This window comes from Pyxicephalus adspersus, chromosome 5, assembly GCF_032062135.1.
Source record: "Pyxicephalus adspersus chromosome 5, UCB_Pads_2.0, whole genome shotgun sequence".
Lineage (NCBI taxonomy): Eukaryota > Metazoa > Chordata > Amphibia > Anura > Pyxicephalidae > Pyxicephalus > Pyxicephalus adspersus.
The window spans coordinates 69,604,414-69,624,583 of record NC_092862.1 but is presented as its reverse complement, the minus strand read 5'-3'; the positions used below and the strand labels follow the sequence as shown (position 1 = coordinate 69,624,583).

General features: G+C 34.6%; 1 protein-coding gene across 1 annotated transcript in view; it reads right to left on the bottom strand.

Annotated features, from left to right (window-relative positions):
- LOC140331106 (cadherin-9-like) overlaps positions 1-20,170 on the bottom strand; it is a 90,637-nt gene that overhangs the window by 8,295 nt on the left and 62,172 nt on the right. The window contains exons 6-8 of the mRNA XM_072411845.1: positions 8,291-8,478; positions 7,639-7,892; positions 3,747-3,883 (exon numbers count right to left, since the gene is read on the bottom strand). Coding sequence (XP_072267946.1) covers positions 3,747-3,883; positions 7,639-7,892; positions 8,291-8,478 — 579 coding nt within the window. The remainder of the gene's footprint in view (positions 1-3,746; positions 3,884-7,638; positions 7,893-8,290; positions 8,479-20,170) is intronic.

Genomic DNA, 20,170 nt, shown 5'->3' with positions numbered 1-20,170 from the left:
AAAAACAGGTTTTTTACAGGTTATATATATATACACAAACACATTTTATCAAGAGGACAAATTATTTTGCTAAGCGAACAACCTATATTTCTGTACTGATGTCCATAACATATGCAGTTCTTGATTCTTACACATCAGAAATGATAATACTTCTCACCTAAACTACACTATTATAAAAACTGAAAATATCAGCATTTATTATCAAGGCATGTAAGTTATTACCCAAGCCATCACAAAATGAAATGCAATTAGGCCACAGTTTTGCAAGAATGATGTACATGTATGTCTTGTGATACGTAATTGAGATACATATGATAGTTTTTCTTGTTACATATAAGTTAGCAATTTTGCAAATATTAGGTAACCTAAATACACTTTATTAGGTATCATTGTTAAACAAAAAAAAAATGTTTTGCATATGGAAGGATTAGCACCTTTACTAGGTTTTGACTGTTATTTGGGGATCCATTTGAAAGGTTTCCACCTACTATCACAATGACAATGGTTTCATCAGGCTGGTAGTGTAAGGAATTAGGCATTCAGGGCACATGCAGAAATATAAAGCGGCCAGGGTATCTGGTGTTTCTTACTCTACTCTAAAGAGCAGTGAATGTTCCGCTTTAATAAATCTAAAATTACCCTTTCAGATCAAATACTACTAGTCACATAACAAAAAAAAGGGTAAAATAAAAATCTTTTATATATATATTTTGTTGCATTTCAGTTGCATAAACTTTCTAGCATCTTTAAGGATCTGTTTACCAAATTTCTAACAATATGCAATCCATCCAACACTGACATATATATATACAGCGGGGGAGATAATTATTCACATAACACATAATAGTTTTTCTCAGTAAATATATTTATAATGGGGCTCTTGACATGAAATTAGTAAGTAATCTACACATACAAAAAACAAATATGTCTATAAATTATGTGTAAGAGATTGGAATGGAGCAGGGAATAAGTATTGAAGGCATGAATAAAAGGAGGTGCAAAAAGGCACAGAGAGCCAAGAAACCTGCCGATATCTGTCCGTATTTAGAAAGCAATCCTGCCCCGTCAGTGCAAATTTTTAGCATCTGGTTTAGTTCTAACTGATGGCCTATAAAAAGGTTTCTCATTACCAAGAACATTGTTTCAACCTAATCCTGGCAAAACCAGATGCTTCTTGCAAGACTTCTGACAGAGGAGTTCAAAATATTCAGAAAAATTGTCCAAGTGTCAATCATTTGTGGAGCGCTTTAGAAAGACCTGTAATTACTCCATGCACACGAACTAACATTTAGACATGCCAGTAAAACACTGGGAGAATAAAGTCTGGTCAGATGAGACCAAAACTGAACCCTTTAGATGTCATTGCCCACACCATGTTTGGAATGAAATGGCACTGAACATCGTCCAAAAAACACCATATCAACAGCGAAGGTTGGAAGGAACATCATGGTGTGCGGCTGTATTTCAGCATATGGCACTGGCAGACTTTATATAACTGAAGGAAGGATGAATGGAGAAATGTACCGGGACATCTTTGATAAGAATCTGTTCCATCTACCACTGCTGAACAGGAAATGGGGGTGGACATTTCAGTAAGATAATGATCCTAAACACACAGCCAAGAAAACTCTCATTGGGTGCCAGAGAAAGAAAAAAACGCTGTTAGAAGATCGAAAAACAGTTTGTGTGGAAGAATGGTCCAAAATCACACCTGAGCAATGCATGTGGCTAGTTTCTTCATACAGGAGGCGTCTTGAAGCTGTCATTGCCAACAAAGGCTTTTCTACTAAATATTAAATACCTTTTTAAAGCGTGTTCAATACTTATTCCTTCTGTTATTCCATTTTGTTACATATAACTTAACCCCCCCGGCGGTCTAATAATGTCAGTATTTTTAAGTCAAAAGCGGTACGTTGTTTTGAATGGAAATTTGTTGTTTAATATTTTAGGCCTGCAATTCATAGGAATATACCTGGGTATGATAAAGTTTGAAACACAAATCATAAATTATATAATATTTATAAATAATTTTATAAATAAAATCAACATTATTTAAAAAATTTAAAAATTTATATTTTTTTAAATGTATCCAAACAAGAGTACAAAAATGGAATAAACTTTTGGATTTTGTATTTTATTATTTATTATTTGGATTAATTTTTTGATAACTTTTTTACTGTGATCAATGTTTTAAAAGCTGAATACAATGTAATTTGCTTTTAAATTTCCTGCCCGGCCATGCCTCCCCAGCGTACCAATGCTTCACGCATAACATCGATCAAGCCGAGGATGTGATGCACAAGCCGGGATCCCTGAGGACGCTGCTGGATCGATTTTTTTCTACCCTGACTGTGGCACATGGTTACCACTTTTGGTATGTAAAATTCACCCAAAGCCACACTTGGGAATATTGCCAAGGCCAATCTGGTGTAAGTTTCATATCATAAACCCCATTAGAAATATAATTACTGAGAAAAACGTTGACATGTTTTATATATATATTATATATATATATATATGCACAAACTGACAGCAGGCTCACTTAGGCCATCAATGACCTTCTAATAGATGCAACAGCACACCAGAAGCCCAGATATTCCTTAAGGCAGCTGAAGACTTCCAGTCCGTGTCTGCATTAAATCAAAAAATACAACAATGCCAATTGCTCTGAACAGTTTTACAACTTGCAGAAAAGCAAAGTGGGAGAAGTAAACTGTTTGAGAAATGTAGTAGACAATAACCCGAGGTTTATATTTACCCTTGGTGATTCCTGGGCTCCTGGTGTGTTGCTGCACCTTTTGAGAATTGTCTCCAGGTAAGCACAGAGACCACACTTTTCAGATGTGTCCTGACTCTATGGCTGGTAATATGGCTTTACATATATTTGGAAAGGTATGCATTAGGCTTTTAGCTTAAAAATGTACCTATGAACTCTTGTGCTGGTTCTTTTCTTGAGTTTCGCAGTGGCTATTTAGTTTTAGCATTGTTTATTCACACTAAATACATTGGTATTGGGAAAACAGTAGTTAAGGAACTGCTCTTTTATTTATAGCTGTGCAGATCTCTATAAGTTTAAGTGACAGAAACATTTTTGTTTCATATTTTGTAAGTTAGGTTTTCTGAAAAGATTTTCAAATGATTCTGCTATTCTTTTAACTTCAGTAACATAATGTTCTAAACAGAACAAAAATGTCAAACTGAAAAACATTTTAAAATGAGAATGATAAATAATTGGGGCACTTTGTTCTGCAATAGATTTCTAATAATGCAATGCAATCAATTCACACAATTTTATTTGTTACTGTTGGAAAAAAAACAACTATATAAAGTAATTGGATGGTAAGCTCCTTAGCTTTGCTGTCAATTAAGCTGTAAAAGTAGGACAAAATGTACCCAGGATGTTGCCTAAAGAATCAATTAATAATTTAGCGTGTATTAATTTGTAGTCTTTAATTTAATTCTTTATATATAGAAAATCAAATTTATATTAAGGAGATAAATATAAAATAACAGTTTTTCAAGAACTATGCTTTTTCAAGAACAGTTATAATATGACATTTTATCGGTACACTTCTTATGAATTTCAATAGTTTACAGACATAGAACATTGTTTTTGAAATGTAACTTGCAATCATCTGAATATTTCATTTAAAATGTTAAATAATTAATTTGATGAAACATTAAATATAAATTATGTTATGTGACAATTTCAAAAAGACATGGATCATGAACCATGATTAACTTACTTGTTTCAGTTGCAACTATTGTGATGTTCTGCCACGGTGTTGATTCACGGTCAAGTGGTTTAGCAAGAATTAAGGAACCATTTCCTGAGTGTATATCAAAAAGTCTCTCCAAGTCTGTATTGCGGTCAATGCTGTACCTGTAAGAAAGATGCTGAATTATTACTAAAATAAACACTTTGCCCTACTGCAAATATTTGGACGAAATATGCATGGGAGGTTTGCTAATGCATGGGAGCAATAGGTTAATAAATATAAAAGATAATAAACTTCCTAAAGTAGTTTTAGAATGTGATTCATCTTTCATCTGATCTATTACTACAATTGGATTCTCTTGAGTTTTTTCTTTACTGAGAAAATAGATAACTATATATATATATATATATAAAAGGACTGCTAGTAGTAAGGGATAACAAGCTTGGATAACCTTTAAAATCAAATGGGTACAAGAAGGAAGCTCAAACATAACAAAATGGCACTGTAGGATAAATGATTGATTTAACCAATAAATGGGTTTAAAAAAAACTCAAAAGCTTGCAATCTGTATATTAAAATGTGTATTGGCATGGTTGCTCATTGGGCCTGATTTATTAAAGCTCTCCAAAGCTGAAGAGGATAGACTTTTATTATGAAGCTGAGTAATCCAGCAAACCAGGCCCATTGTGACAACAAGTTGTGCTGGGAAACTTGAAGCAGAAATTTGTGATTGCTGTCAACGTAGGCTTATAGGCTGCAATTTTACTTACATTTCTAGTCTCACAATAATGATCAGTGACCACAATACAGTTAATAAAAAAATCAGTGTAGGCTCTCCAAGCACCCAGCCACTCCATCATTAAATAAGAAACATCCTTCTCTCTTAGTAGAACCAAGCATGTTGGTAGCATCAGTGGTGCAGAAAAGCCTGTAGCCAATTTGCACCAGCCTAATGTCTTGAGTACATTTTTAGTAGGAACAGCTATTTTCAGTCCTTATCTCACAGGAATGAAGATCAAGTTTACTTTCAATAACCCAAAATTTTCTGCCTGGCCTTACAGCTGATGTAAGCATGTTTACAATGGTCAGTATTCAAGGATGTGCCAGCCTCCTCACTAATAAAGTCCCTATAAGCCATTTTTTCAGTGTGTTGGAACAGTGAGAGGGGAGCTGATGAAGCATTTGTAGGAAGACATAGAAGCTATACTATGTGATTGTGTGTTATGCTTAGCTGTACAGTGCTACCTGTGTCTGTACAATATAGTGTGGTGGGCTACATATTTTTGGATTTTCCATATGTTACATTTAAAGTGACCCAACAGTCACTTTCAGGACTATATTTTTATCTAGATCAGCTACAACTGTTAAATCTATTTTATCTGCTGCCTCTCTCTTTCAGTTTTTGCTTTATTTCCCTTTTTTTTCTGTTTAGGGCTTTTTTTTACTGAATAATGTTGTAGTAAAAAAGTGTGCATCCAAGCACCACATTGTTATATCTCCTACTGCCAAAGTTGATAAGTAGTAAACAAACCTAAAACTACCCAAAGGGAGAGGCAGAGGTTCTGCATGAGTACGTAAAAGGCATTGAGCTTCTGCAGTCTAAAATGTTGGTCAAACCGCAACATCCAGAGTAGATTTACAGATTAAATCCGGAAGCAGATCACTAAACAATCTCTACAAAGTTGTGGGCATTAGGAAGATGCTTTTCTAAAGCTTTTAGATCTGTTGTGGCTGCTGCTTCCAACGATCAACTGAGGCCTGGGTTTGCTTGATAAAAGGAATCAGGTATTCCATCTCAAAGTACTCAAAACAGTCCAAGTTACTAATCTAGCAAACGTGCTGTAGTGGTAAGTTAATGCAGACACTGTCTGTGAAAAGCGTACTGCTTTAAGGCATCCCTTAAGCATGTTGAAAAGGGTTTTTGTATTTTGAAGGTCGTTGTAAGAATTATCATGGGCACTTTGACATAGGGAACGTTGGAATCAGTTAGGAAACTCCCTATATTGGTAGCTGTCTGTGCCTTTTTATTGTTTTAGTTTTGTAACATTTATGTCTTTTTATTTTTATTTTATGGTTGATTTGAGGTCATCTGTCACTTTTAGCTGCTGCCCTAACCCTCTAAATCATTATGTCCTGTTACCAGCCATTTTTCACTTCTGTATCATTTGCAGTATCTTAATTATTTTAGTAAAACTCTTTGTAAAAAAAATTTAGCCTATCCTTGCTATTTAAAATAAATAAATAATTTTTAAAAATCTGGTTGAACATACTAAAGTACTTACAAAAGACTCTTTTTCTAACAGAAATGAATCAGATTGTGGTATTTATGCCAATATAACCAAGATAATTACATTTTAAAATAAAGATAAATAAAATAAAAAAAATAATTCCACAGGCAAATATACCACTGCACACCACACTGGCCATACAGCCTTTACATTTATTGTTTCCCTTCACAATGTATGCTATTTATGCATTCCGTTGGTGCATGTTCCCTATGACAGTGCCAGCTTGTTATGATCTTTTTTTCTGATAGTAGTTTGTCTCATAGACCTAAAAATGGCAAGATTTTTTCTCCTTACCTAAACCCACCACAGGAATTCTCCTCAAAGTTTGGGTGAGAAAAAACAGGAAGTGAGGGAAGAAAGCAGGCCAAATACAATTTACCCTGACAAACTACATCAGTTGTTTTCTTCCCTTACCTTCCTGCCTTTTTAACCTCTTTAACGTCTTTAGTAGAGAAGAGTAAATCAGCCTGACTCTGTAAAGGCAAACCTTGCTATTAAGTTCTGCCTATTTGTACGGATAATAAGCAAGGTTATTGCCAAACAAATGACATATACCGGTACATCTGGGCATTGTTCACAGGGCCCAATGTCAAAATAAAAAAATAAATTAATGTATTTTTCCCTAGATTCCCTAGAAAAAAAAGAACAGCTACAATACTGAAAATACAGTATAGCTTCTGTAGACCACATACTTTTATTAAAGGGTGCTGGATTATACATACCTTTAAATGACTGGCTCTTGTGATTAAGCTGACAAAGAGAAATATGCCAAAACAATTTATGAATTTTATGAGTCCCAGGGATTGGCCACAAAACTGTGGTAGAAGTGAATCTCATATCTTAACTGGTGGTTTTTATGTGAAATTGAATCAAGAATTTAAAGTTTTATTCTCAAGGTCCTGCAAGAAACTGCAAGTGGCCAGTTACACCATGGATAGCATAAAAGAAATTGTTTGTTTCTGTGTCCAGTTGTTTTTTGTTTGTGTATATGTTGGTTTTCTTTCACACAGTATCCACACAGGTCTTTGCGATTCTTAAAACTTTTTTTTATTTTAGTGAGAAGCTGTGATGGTCGAGGCACAAGCAAGTTTCACGTTGTTGGAGTTATGGGTCGTCATTAAGTTTTTGTTTCTCCAGGGAAAGTCAGCAAAGGACATTCACACTGATATTTCACAAACACTGGGGGAGAAGTGTCCTTCCTTTCCCTGGAGAAACAAAAACTATATGACAGCCCCTAATTCCAAGGACGTGAAACTTGCTTGTGACTCTGCCATCACAGCTTTTCACTAAAAGAAAAACAGTTTTAGGAATCACAAAGACCTAAAATATGCACAGTTAAATATTAAGATAATAGGCTTCCGGGCAAAGCCAGGAACTTCTCAGCGCCCCCTTGTATATCCACCCCTCCCCAAAATAAACAGTGATTTCTTCACATTTTGAAGCATATGGATGGTGATTTATTCAATGCTATTTATTTCATTTAAGATATAAATAATGCACACCAGAGACCAATTCCAACCATGTTATCATATTTTATACATGTTAATGCATCAGGCTTTCTTTATAGTCACTTGCATCTTCCCCCATCTAAAAAAAAAAAATCATAATCATTAAACAAATGACAGACTTACTTTACAGAACTTTTTGTTGAATCAGGATCCTGAGCAGATACATGACCAATTACGCTGCCTTCTTTCACATCTTCACTTACTTCAAATACATAAAAGGGTCTATTAAAGATGGGAGCTTCATCAACATCGTGTAGCATAATTTTCACAATAGCTGTATCCTTAAATGACCTAAGGTGTGAAAATCTTGGATCTTCAAATGTATTAGCAGCTTCAACCTCAAATGTGTGCATTCTGTGACTTTCAAAATCTAGCAGCTATAGAAAAAAAATAAATAAAAAAGGTTTATAATTAAATGCATGGTTTTAGATGTTTTAAATATTAATAAGTATGCATTGTTTACATGGAAAGCATTTGTTTAGAAAAACACTTAAGTTTTCATCTATATATTTGTCAAAATTTAGCAAGTGTACACATTCCCACACATAATTCCCACTAAGGAACATTTGAAGGAATGTCAGATTCCCTGTTTTATAAACTTTTGATTTAAAAGTTCACTTACTCTAGCTTAGTAAATAAGGAAAAATCATGCTCTCTTTGATATCCCTTGCAAACATTTGTATATTTAATGTAGACAGAAAAGAACCTCACATAATTCACTTTTTGCAAGTGAACATTTTCTGTTACTTTAGTAAAGAAAAAAAATGGACTTAACCTTTTTAACTGTTATGATTCCATCCTGTGTTTTCTGGTCTGTGATAACCTCAAAGTAGTTTTTGGCATCTTTGTCAATAACTGTGTATTTGATCTCTGCATTTTTACCCACATCATCATCATTGGCTTTTATTCTTCCAATGGCTGTTCCTACAGCGGCAGACTCCACTGACATAAACTGGTAAATGCCTGAAATGTAACAAAGACATATTTTTTTAATGAAAATTCTGAAATAATAACAACAGCAAACATTACAGCCATAATCTAGATCTGTTTCTTTTAATATGAAAGAACCATTAACACAAAATTCATTCCTTGTAGTCTAATAGTATGTCACTGAAATCCTACAAGCAATAATTTCGTTTGGAATTACATCTTTTGCTTTTTTTCGAAATGTTTTATCACATTTTTGCAAACAGAATATAAAACATGGTAAAAAAAAATATCCTATTTTATGGTGTTTGTTTAGTTATGGATAGAATAGGAAAAAATTACAATCTCTTGTTGTTTCACTGGTGTTTGTTTCCCTGTTTGGTAGATTCGCCCTCTATGTGCCTTGGTTCCACTTTCCAAGGGGACATCTGTTCCAGAGACAACTGTCTAATCCTTCCCACCACTCCTCTTTCACTGCCTCTCTTATGTATCTTCATTGCCCTCTATTTCATCTTTCAAATGCCTGTGGTTTGCCTTTGCCCCCCACAGCTCCTGTCTCACTTACCTTTCTGACCTTATAGAAAAATACCCCTAGCCGCTTTCTTTGTTCTTCCAATGACCTACTAATGACCTACTACTTCCTCACTTATAACCTAATCACATGCACGGCTCCAAGACTTTTCTAGAGCTGCCCTGACCCTCTGGAATGGTCTTCCTTTTCCTATTCAGCTTGCTTCTACTTTCTGCTCATTTAAAAGAGCACTCATAACTCTTTACTTTTTAAACATTTTGTTTTTTTTTTTTTTTATATATAATTTTTCATAACAAAAACATACAGAACATACAATAGTTGCAGTATTACAGTCAAATAATTTGTGTTCCATTACAAAAATCTCCAAATATAAACAAAATACAAATAAGAAACTGAATTGAACCCAAGTGTCCTGAGCCAGATGTGAAATAGCAACGTACCGATATCACAGAAACCCTCCATCTTCTCCAGATCCCTCATAGCCGTTTTCTAAAAAAAACAGTCCCTCTTTCCTCACATAACCAATTTCCTACAGCCAAATAAACGGCCTCCTAACTATACCCTTGTAGCAGTTGCTACACTCTGTTCTCCCAGCAGATTCTTGTATTCAGGCGATTCTACAATTCAAATGTTTTATTTCTTTTATATAGATCTGCAGTCAGATCCTCCATTAACCTTATGTTGTTCACTCTACCTATCCACATGTCTAGAGAGAGGGCTGTCGGTTTTCTCCACATAGAGGGAATACAAGCTTTGACAGCGTTTAACAAAAATTTAACCAAAAATTTGTTGTACGCTTTCTGAGGCCAATCAATCAGCCAAGGTGGAGAAGAAAAAAACCTGGGTCATTAGGGATTGGTTTCACTGACAGATCTTGGCAAATTTTAACTCATCTTTTAAAACTTACCTACCTGTTTTCTTTTGTCTCCAAAAACCCTCACTATCCACCACTCCATGTCCCTTTTCTTAAATGTTTTTGTGTGCTGCTTCCCCCACCTCTTCAGGGCAGGGTCCTCTCCTCCTTCTGTGTCACTGTCTGTATCTGTCTGTCATTTGCAATCCCTATTTATTTTACAGTTTTGTGTAATATGTTGGGGCTATATAAATAGAGAAACTCTTTGCACATGGTAGAGGTTTGATTTCACTTTTTATTTTTTTTGTTTTTTTAAATTAGACATTCCTGAAATTATTACATAAAAATATTTGTTTTTGAAAATATCTTAAAAATTAAAATTTCAGTGAAGTACTGGGTCACTGGACCACAATGATTTTGGAGCAAAGAAATCCACGGCGCACAGGGGGTCACTTCGGCACACATGGTCACTGGAGCAGATAGGGTTACTGGAGCACAGGGTACATGCTCTTTAGGTTTGTAGTGGCATCAGGGAAGACTGTATTGGATTTCCCAGATGCATGTTTGCTTCCAGGTGAAAATAAATCTAAAAGTCATTTTAACCCCTTCCTGCTCTATCTAAAACTAGAAAAAAAAATATTTTGTGATGCATAAACATTCAGTAACTTGTACTTTGAAGACAATGCAGGCTGTCCCATTATTCTCCATCTAAAAAAGTTAACAACTTACTGAGTCTCTAACCTGGAAAAATGATTAAACAAGTGAAGTCAAACTGACATTAAAACTCCTTATCTCTGTTTTTGTTCTGCATTAGGAACTTAGAATGTTTTCAAAGGATTGGATCATCATGATAGCCAGCATTTCTAGGTGGTAATGGAAAACTACATAAAGTATTTATCTCAGTATTTATTTACTTTAAATTGTTGAAGTATGACAATTTCTGGCTGCCAACTCCCAATGATTTTTGTAAAACCAATGCATAGTCATGTTTTCACCAATTCACATTTTTTTTTTTACTTTACACTAAGGGTTGGTTTACTGAAATAGTCTAGGTTGTATACTTAGCAAGTAAATTATCACACTGAAAAATAATTTTTACCTAGTGAACATGGTAAAAGTTCAGAAAAATTAATTACACTCAAGGAATGTAAAAAAAATTGGATTTTTGCCGGCATGTAATTGGAAGTCAAAGGAAGTTTTCCTGTAAGACTAAGATAAGTGAATAGCCAATAACTTTATACCTTCTATATTTCTGTAGTAATTAAACCCCACTGATGACTTTTTATCAGTATTTACAAAAAGATAGCCGATTTTAACAACATACCATGCCATGTGTAATATGCAACAAACCTAGTAACTTCCATGTACATTGATTGTGTTATGAGATTTGGAGTGTTTTCAAATTAGTAAATATAAAGCTGCTCTGTGGACAGAATATGACATTATGAATATTAATGGGTGACATTTTGTATATGCTTTAGTGTTACATCATAACTAAATAAAATTTTGTTTGAAATATTCCTGGTCATAAGGGAAAAGAAGTGTTCTTATACTGTACTGTACACAGTGTCCACTTGTTGTCCAGACTGTAAAGATTAGCTAATACAAACATCTGTGTGCTTGGCAGACCATCAAGCTGAGTGACAGAGGCTTCCAAGGGTGCAATAAATAACAAAAGTGTGCAATAAATAACAAAACATGGCATACTTGCTAGGCTCTTTATTAATACATGGCAGTCAATACACACAACGTGGTTTGCCATGAACTGTTTTTCCCAAATGGGAACAGGGTGTTATTAAATGCACCCTTGATAGCGACAGTTACTCATCCAGAGTTTTCTATTACACATTCCATTAAAAACTTTTTTCAGAGATTCTAGTTAGATAAGGTAGTTCTAACAATAAAGCATGAAAACATTTTAGGCAACTCTACATTTATTTTAAACACTTTCTATAAAATACGTCAGCAGCTACGTGCACATGGTGCATGTGACTAAGGGCAGACTTTAATCTAGACCAATTTAATTTTCCAGTTTTAGAATATGGATGGAAACATTTGATTTACATTCTTAATGCTTCTGTAAGACTTATTATCATTGTTTTTTTTTCAATTTTTTTTTACAAAGGTGCAATGACAATATCATACAATGAGGCTAAATAATAAAACAGGAATGCAGAATATGTACACAATACATTGTGTAAATATTTACAATAGTTATACATGTGAAATGAAAATTCATGTTCATATTTTCATATCGTGTTCATATTTTTCGGCACATAGTTAGAAAACTTAAGTGAATGTTCACACAACATGCACTTCAGTTATCTTATCATAGATAGTTGCTGGAGCACAATACTGATGGAGCAAAGGGATCCCTGGAGCACAGAGGCTCACCTAAGCACACAGTAACATCTGGTAAGGGCCCTAACCATTTCCCAGGCTATTGAAAGCAAGATAAAATTATTTTGTTGGATTAGGATTTTAAGTGCTGGAGTTCAGCATGTACATATTAGGCCTACCAAATCTGGGCAGTCATCAATTTGTCATCAATCTTTGGGATCTATTTTGGAATTTAGCTGATAATAAGTTATTACTACAGTAGCATGGTATCATTTGGGTTATGAAATTCCACACTAGTGATGAAGTTCAAGTGTGATGTGTTTCCAGTCAGAGAAAAAAATTCCCAAGCTCCTAGTTTAAATAAAAAAAGTAAAATTATTTTTTTTTATTATAAATTAAAGCAACAACTGTCTGTACAAAAGGGGTGAAATTTTTTAGTAAAAAACTTAGAAAAAATTTTTCATTGGAAATGAAATAATGATCAGGTCCATAAAAGAGGTGGAAAATTTAATTTTTAATTTTCGGAATTTTGGACAACATGGGGTCAATCTGAACCCATTTTTGATTTGTTTTTTAATTGTGCTGAAAAAAGGTAAATTTTAGTCTTCCTCACTGCTGTAAATAAGTTTCCTGTTTCCTCTAATGCAACTTTTATTGTGGGATTGTTTAGGAACCATAAACAGCATGGGGCTAGTCTAAATGCTTGGTGGTTGTGGTGATGGCACTAAGGTGCTTGTTGTTTCTGGTAATTAAAGGCTCATAAAGTATACAGTCACACAAAATCAATTGGTGAACATTTTTAGATGGAGAATAATGAATAAAGAGAAACCTTTTTTTCCCTAGCTTTAAATAGAGCAGGGAAAGGTAGCGCTCCAGTGACCATGTGTGCCACAGTGACCCCCTGTGCTCCAATAACATTGTGGACTTGTGGTTAAAACAGGTTACCAATGCAGGAGTGGTCCTTTTTTTAAACATCAACCTCTCTACTCTGGTGACGAACTGCCTAGTTTATTTTAGAACAACAGTTTCACCGGGTGTACTGAAATGATCCCTGACATGACACTCATGGGTGGACAAGCAGCACCTGGATAGTATTCTCAGTTGTGGCCAAATAATCTATGGGGGTAGAGCAGCCTTCTTTGAGCTTTCATGTCTTCAGGCAACGCTTGCTTAAAATCCTATATCCACAGCTTACAATATATTGGCATGGTGGTCATTGAGTGGAATAACTCCTATACTGCTGGTCAATGGTAAAAATACCAACTTTACAGGTAGCCAAAAAGGTCATTGGTGTGACTTAAACTGACCCAAGAGGCAAGTTGCTAATTTCTCAAGGAATCTCTTGCAATCCCTGGAAGAACCATAGGGTTTTACAGAACCCTCGTTTGGGTTAGAGCGTTATATAATCTGCTACTTTTGGGGCATTCCAGATAGAATGATACCATCTGATTTTCTAAATCCTTTCCCTTATGCTGCCACTGCAACTAATATTGGTTGGCCATTATGCCCAAGAAGCTGCAGTTGGGCCTACTTGTCCTGATGCTGCTGGGGCTGGGTTATTAATAGCCAATAATTATTGGAAGAAGAAATCAAATTTGGATTACCCAAGTGCTCCCATGATGTCCAATACCCTCCAGTCTTGTAGAACACAGTAAATCAGGTCTTATGGCTTTAATATATTACCTCTTAAAAGAAAGAAACATCTTGTGGGGCTTGATTCAACTACATAGCTTTGTAAGTGCAGAAAATGCTTTTTTATGAATCAATGATCATTGCTTTTGATGTTCAAGCCTATTGTTTGCAAAGTCTGCATATAATACATCGATAGCTACCCTTTAGTCTAAGTTTTTACTTATTCTTCCTAAAAACAATAGATCTCTTTAACAATTTTTCATAGATCTATGCAGGTTTTTATTAATTATATTGTTTACGAGGGTAGTTGTTTCACTATTTGTTTTCTTATATATACTCCTAAAATTATATTCTATTATTTCTCCATTTGTTATGCATAATTATCTGCATAGCCCAATTTATGTTAGACATTTAAGTGATTGCCATAATGTACAGTGTGTCTATTTCCAAAATTAACTGCTATGTATAAAAGAAAATTAATGTAATTAATTTACTAACAAGCACATGTTTATGCACTGTAGCCTTAGCAACCATTTGGTAAATTATCTTTCAGCTATGCATCCTGGAAACAAAATGAATAGAACTTGTTTAGTACATGACATTAAACTTACTGCCTTTGAAAAATGTGAATTGCAATTAGATACATTTCAAGTACAACACATTTTATTATCAGGCCAAGTTGTTCACAATTAAGTGACAAAACCAAGAATGTATAATGTATATTCACATACAGAGTCAACTGTACAGCCCTATACAATAAGCCGTTTCATGGCAAACATTAAAGGCCAATTTGTCCATGTCCAAATGTATTATATTATGTTAAAAATGATTGATTCTGCTGTATTAGTCTGAATAAGGCTCCATAAGATCCACATAAAATATGCTAAAATAACTGATAACATAGTATTGTCCGACTAGTAAAATATATTTTTATTATATGGCTGTATGTCACTGCATTATCATATAGTGTTATTATATAACCTGCTATTCTTATATTTTAGTATGGAAAATATCTGTACATTTCTCATCATAAAAGAGACCTTAAATACCTGTCTGTCTCTAAATGTCTATGTCTGCTATTCTTACTAGACATAGAGCTGAAAGTTGAAATCAAGTCATTTGTATAGTTTTTTTTTTTTTTTTGATGATGATGATGTTAAAGCCTTTTAAGACTACGTATAAAGATCCAGATATTAAACTATTAGGATCTTTTAGATAGAATAATTGCCCCACTTTAATAAATTGAATCTAATTGTATTGAGAATAGGATGTATATCTTAATATATATAACTTAAAAGGATAGATTTGTTTAATCAGACATTAACTTCTTGCAGTATTGTACATTATTCCTGCAAAGCATTGTAAAATAAACAAAACCATATTTAAAAGGATTCATTGTGAGTTTCAAGTGTTAATGACACTAATAAAATGTTGTTTTAGAAATACATATTACTGATTCTAAAAGAATACTGCCAGGTTACCTGCAAATATTAAATGCACAGATGCTAACCAAGAAAAATAAAAGAGACAACTTTTGTGACCTTCGGGCTCGTTAAATCATTCTAGGACATGTTCTTTATCCCACAGCCATGAGATACCTTGCTTGACATTTTACCACTCCTAGTAGTAATGATTCTTGGCTTGTTTATCTGTGAATTTTTAATCTACCAGCTTGTTCTCTTTTTATTTTATTTGTTTATTGGATGAATAGTTTTGGAGAGGACAGGTGCTTTCCTTAAGGACAAACTACAACTTTAATGCAGCTGGAATATATATATATATATATATATATATATATATATATATATATATATACTTTCTTATCATATGACTGTATTTAAAGCTGATTTGAACTTTTAGTTTACATCAATTAAATCCTGCAGGGCTGACCGATCACTACGGGGGTGTCCGGCATCTGGTCCCGCGTTGTCCCGACATTCGTGTTCTCTTCCTGGTTCTTCATCCTACATCACCCGACTCAGGCGCGAGATCGGGTGACGTAGGATTTTTACCTACATAAAAGGGTTCTCTACCATTTTATGTAAATTGAAAATTCTGAGTATAGGTATGCTTTAGTGCTCATAAAAAGGGTGTGCAAAGTCTTTAAGCTCTCAACATGACTACAAAATGTTTGTTTCCTTCCTGAGGAGCCCTTTTCTTTTAATTGAAGTGATGGTTTCTCCAGAGGGGTCTGACTAATTCCATGCTAGGTCAGAGGTTGAGCTCTCCAATTAGCAGTTCTGGGCATCAGTTTGTAAATAAATAAAACATGTACCATACATTTAATTTAAATAATAACACGACAAACAGACTCACTTGCACGCTTGAAAACATGGATAAATAAATGCAGGCATGCAGCGATTTCACTGTATGATGATATATGCATTTATATGTAGGTCACAGCAGCAAAAGAAATGCTATGAGAAAACTTCCCTACAAATGAAATCATTCTAACACAGCCAGTGGAGTTATTCTACATTTTATGTGGCAATCAGGTAAATGTTTAGAAATGTATTTTTTCATCCTTTTTCCAATGGTCCCTCAGTACAACTATCAGGAATAAATATCCAATCCTATCTAAATTTAAACTGCACTGGCTGATACAGCCTGTCACTGAGATAGAATCGCAGAATCCATATTGTTGTAAAATGGGGGTCACCTAACCCCTTAAAATAGGAACTGTGAATTTACCAATGTTGTTCGGAAGAAAATACACTATAAGGAAACATACCAGGGATGGTTTTGATAACACATGACAAATTTAGATATTATACAAGTATGAGTTGACAACACTCTATTACCCTCTGAGTTGGATAAATGGGAGTGACAAGTCACAGGAGCCTGTGTTGATAAGCAATCATACTTGCTGGACAAATCTTTACACTGTTTATCTTCTAGCTTGTAAAAACTAAAAAAAACTACAACTTCATGCTACACATCCCATCATTCAAATCCCTGACATTGATATCCCCAGTCAATCTGATCTCTAAGACAGACAGGCTCACACATCCTCATTAATGAACACAATTCTTCTATACATGCACTCCAATATTCAAACATTTATCACATAATACTAATAGATCTTTTCTATTAACACATTCAGATCCTTTCTAAATACCTTAAAATAGATATCTAACATACACATAAATGACTCTGATTTCTAATATGTCTTTAGCTTTTCTAATATGATCAATAAAGCATACACGCAGGAACACACATTTGACACTTACATGACAAATCTGATCAGTAAAACAATCAAACAGTTATCTAACAGATAAAATACCTTTAAAAGTGCTTCTTTCTGTATTTCATATGTTTTATAGTTACATTGTCAAGTTTTGTTTAAATGCTCCTACATCTATCTTGTTCCTAGTTTAGCTTTGTTTCATTACATTATTCATAATGACTAGAAAGCTTTATATGTCAGAGGTGAAAATTGCTAAACTTGCTGAGATGGATTCAGACAATGATCTAGAAAGTCTGTGATCAGGGTAAGAATATTAGAGTCCTTAGAGTCTGTGAGTGAAACCTCCACACAGGGATAGCATTCAGTGTCTGTTAGAGGTTTTTGCTAACCAAAACTAAAGTCAGGAACAATCTAGATGTAGATATAAAGGTTGATGCTGAGAGGATGCTGGGGCTGAAGAACACAAATTTTCATTTATTTGATACTAAAAAAGCTGAAAAGATAGATCTCAAGACAATGCACTGTTCTAAAAATATATTCTTATTTTTTGTCCGCACCATGTCAAGAAACCGCTATGAGCTACTATTTTACTTCAATGCACCATGACTAGTCTGGTTTTGAAAGGCTATTCAAATGAAGACTTCCTGTAGACTGCTGGGCTGATTATTTTGCAGAAGTGTATATCACGTTGAAAGGCAATTCAGTTATTAGATCACTTTTCATAGGCTGTTGTTCTCCATAACATAACCCAAGCAAACATACCTGATATGGAATAAAAGTTTACAAATCATCTGAAAGCTCAGGTTATATAATACTTTTATATTTTTTTTTTAGAATGAAAATTGATTAGGTTCATATCTGCTGTGATCTTTTTTTCAAAACATTATGCTTTGCATGGCATTTGGACAATGGTCAGTGAGTCAAGAAGGGCTAATACGAAGTATTTTGGGTAAGTCAGCGACCCTATCTTTAAAAGGGGAAGCATAAGGAACTTATAATGTCAATACAATAGAAGGTGATGTAGGGACAGGACAGAATTGCTAAATATGCAGAGTTGCATATGATCAGTTAGAAAACAAGGCTTAACATTTGTAAATTGCAGTGGTGGGTTTGTGGGCTTTGGATGATTGGTTCATACACACTCATATGCATTTTTATGAAATGGTAATAGGCCTACTTTAAAAAAGCAGATAAAGTTGGCAAGGATTTAGACCAGATATGAAACTGTCCATTTGCTGGGCAGTTTAATGAGCAAGACTAGGATGTAATGTAGCAGAGATGAAGGGCTTAGGCAGGTGTTTTGCAACAATAATTATGATCATGATAAAGCAGTGTAAAAATTGGCCTGTAAATATAATGAAAAAAGGATAACTCAAATCTGTAACTGCTCTATTTATAAAATAGGGAACCAGATATTTCCTTAATCATTCCCTTGTGGGAATCTTCCAGGTTTGTGTGTTTCAATGGCAGTAATTGATTCCCATGAGGTAAAGTTTGAGGGAATATCTGGTTCCTTGTTTTATAAATAGAGCCCTAAGACTTCAAACTCAGGTACACAGTTATAATTCTTTAATTAACAAGCCAAATTATATTTGTTTCTTTGTATGATAAATTTTAAGTTAAGGTTGCAGTGAAGGTTACATGGCAGACATTGTTGTGCTCAGGTACCAACAGAAAAGAAAAAAGCACATCAAGAGACTCTGCAAAGTTTGGAGTGACAGCGGGATCTTTTGTCCTGACTGCCCTTATCAGACTTAACCATGTTTTAGAGGACTGCTTCAAGGCATATTACAGCTAGTTTTTATGACACTGTTAAATATTTAGGTTTTGCATATAACACTTCTTACTATCTGATTGCAATTGTAGTTTTAACAAGTTGTTGAACAAGGTGATAGAATATAATACTCAGCAACATATCCAGATCTTGTTCCATACAATGTACTTATAGTAATGTGTTGTAAGCACTTTCCTTTAACATCCAATCACTATACAGTTATTGCAATTTTTGGTGATCTAACACATTTAAAAAAACAAAATCTGGCAGTGTGGCCTTCTAAAGATTTCTATTTCTTCTTTCTTCTCTATTTAAAATTGCTTTTGGTTTGTAATTCAAAGGTGTTTTTTAATCATTTTAAACTTTCCAATTCAGAGGTTTTCTAAGGGAGCAGCTTTCATTATTTCATAAGGAATTTCCCAAGGGAAAAAATGGCCATGAGGAAATCATAAAGTCCATTCCTGAAGATAAAAATGGGTCCTGCTTGCCGGTCCTCCTATTCACTATTTATCCCTTTTCTTTTTTGTTTTAAGTTCTTTACCTTTTCAAGTAATATATATAGATCCACCTAGATCAACTGTTCAGCTCTCTTGAAAGCTCAGTTTTCTTTACGGGGGTCTGCTCATCCAGCACCACCATTGATGGCTGTTTCCATTCTGTTTCCCTACAGTACTTAAACTCATTCTTCTTCTGAATTACTACAGGAATCTGCTTCTGTACAGTCATTAGGAAGTGTCCACATCACACTTCTGTGTCCCTCTGCATTGCTATAAAGCGGGTATATGACATGTAACATGATGATAGGTGTTAAGACAGCTGATTTATGGGCTGGCAACACAAAGGACAGACAAAAACACAAACCTGCAATATTTTTTTCTCACCACAGCATCCAACAATGCACCTGTGTTCTGGTGTGATTCAATTCATATATATGGTGAAAAAGGTTATATATAAAGGTGCAACAGGAAGTTAGGGGCTGAGTTTTAACTGTAGGCATAAGTTTCCCACCCTCCCACTCTAGAATTTGGTTTTGGGTTAGTGGGGCGGTTTGGGGTCCTCGAAGGGCCATAAAAGATTGGTAATTATATGAAGTGGGTGACAGTACTATCTCCGGTATGGGACCTCCGGTGTGTAAAATATAATATTGCGTGGATGTGAATTTCTGGTGATGGGATAGTCTGCGGGTAGCTAATATCATTCTCGCGGCAGTGGTATGTGTGGCTGGGAACAAAAGGTATCATATCAGTGTGGAGCAGATCCCAAGTTATGTTGGAGAAACTTTGCCTTCGAGGACCTGCGACCTGAGCTGGTTTTTTAAAGTTAACCTTATATGTTATGGTATTTTTGTTTGTGTAAGTTATTAGGAACATGTTAATGATGATATTTATTTGCAATGGTATCTGGTATCTG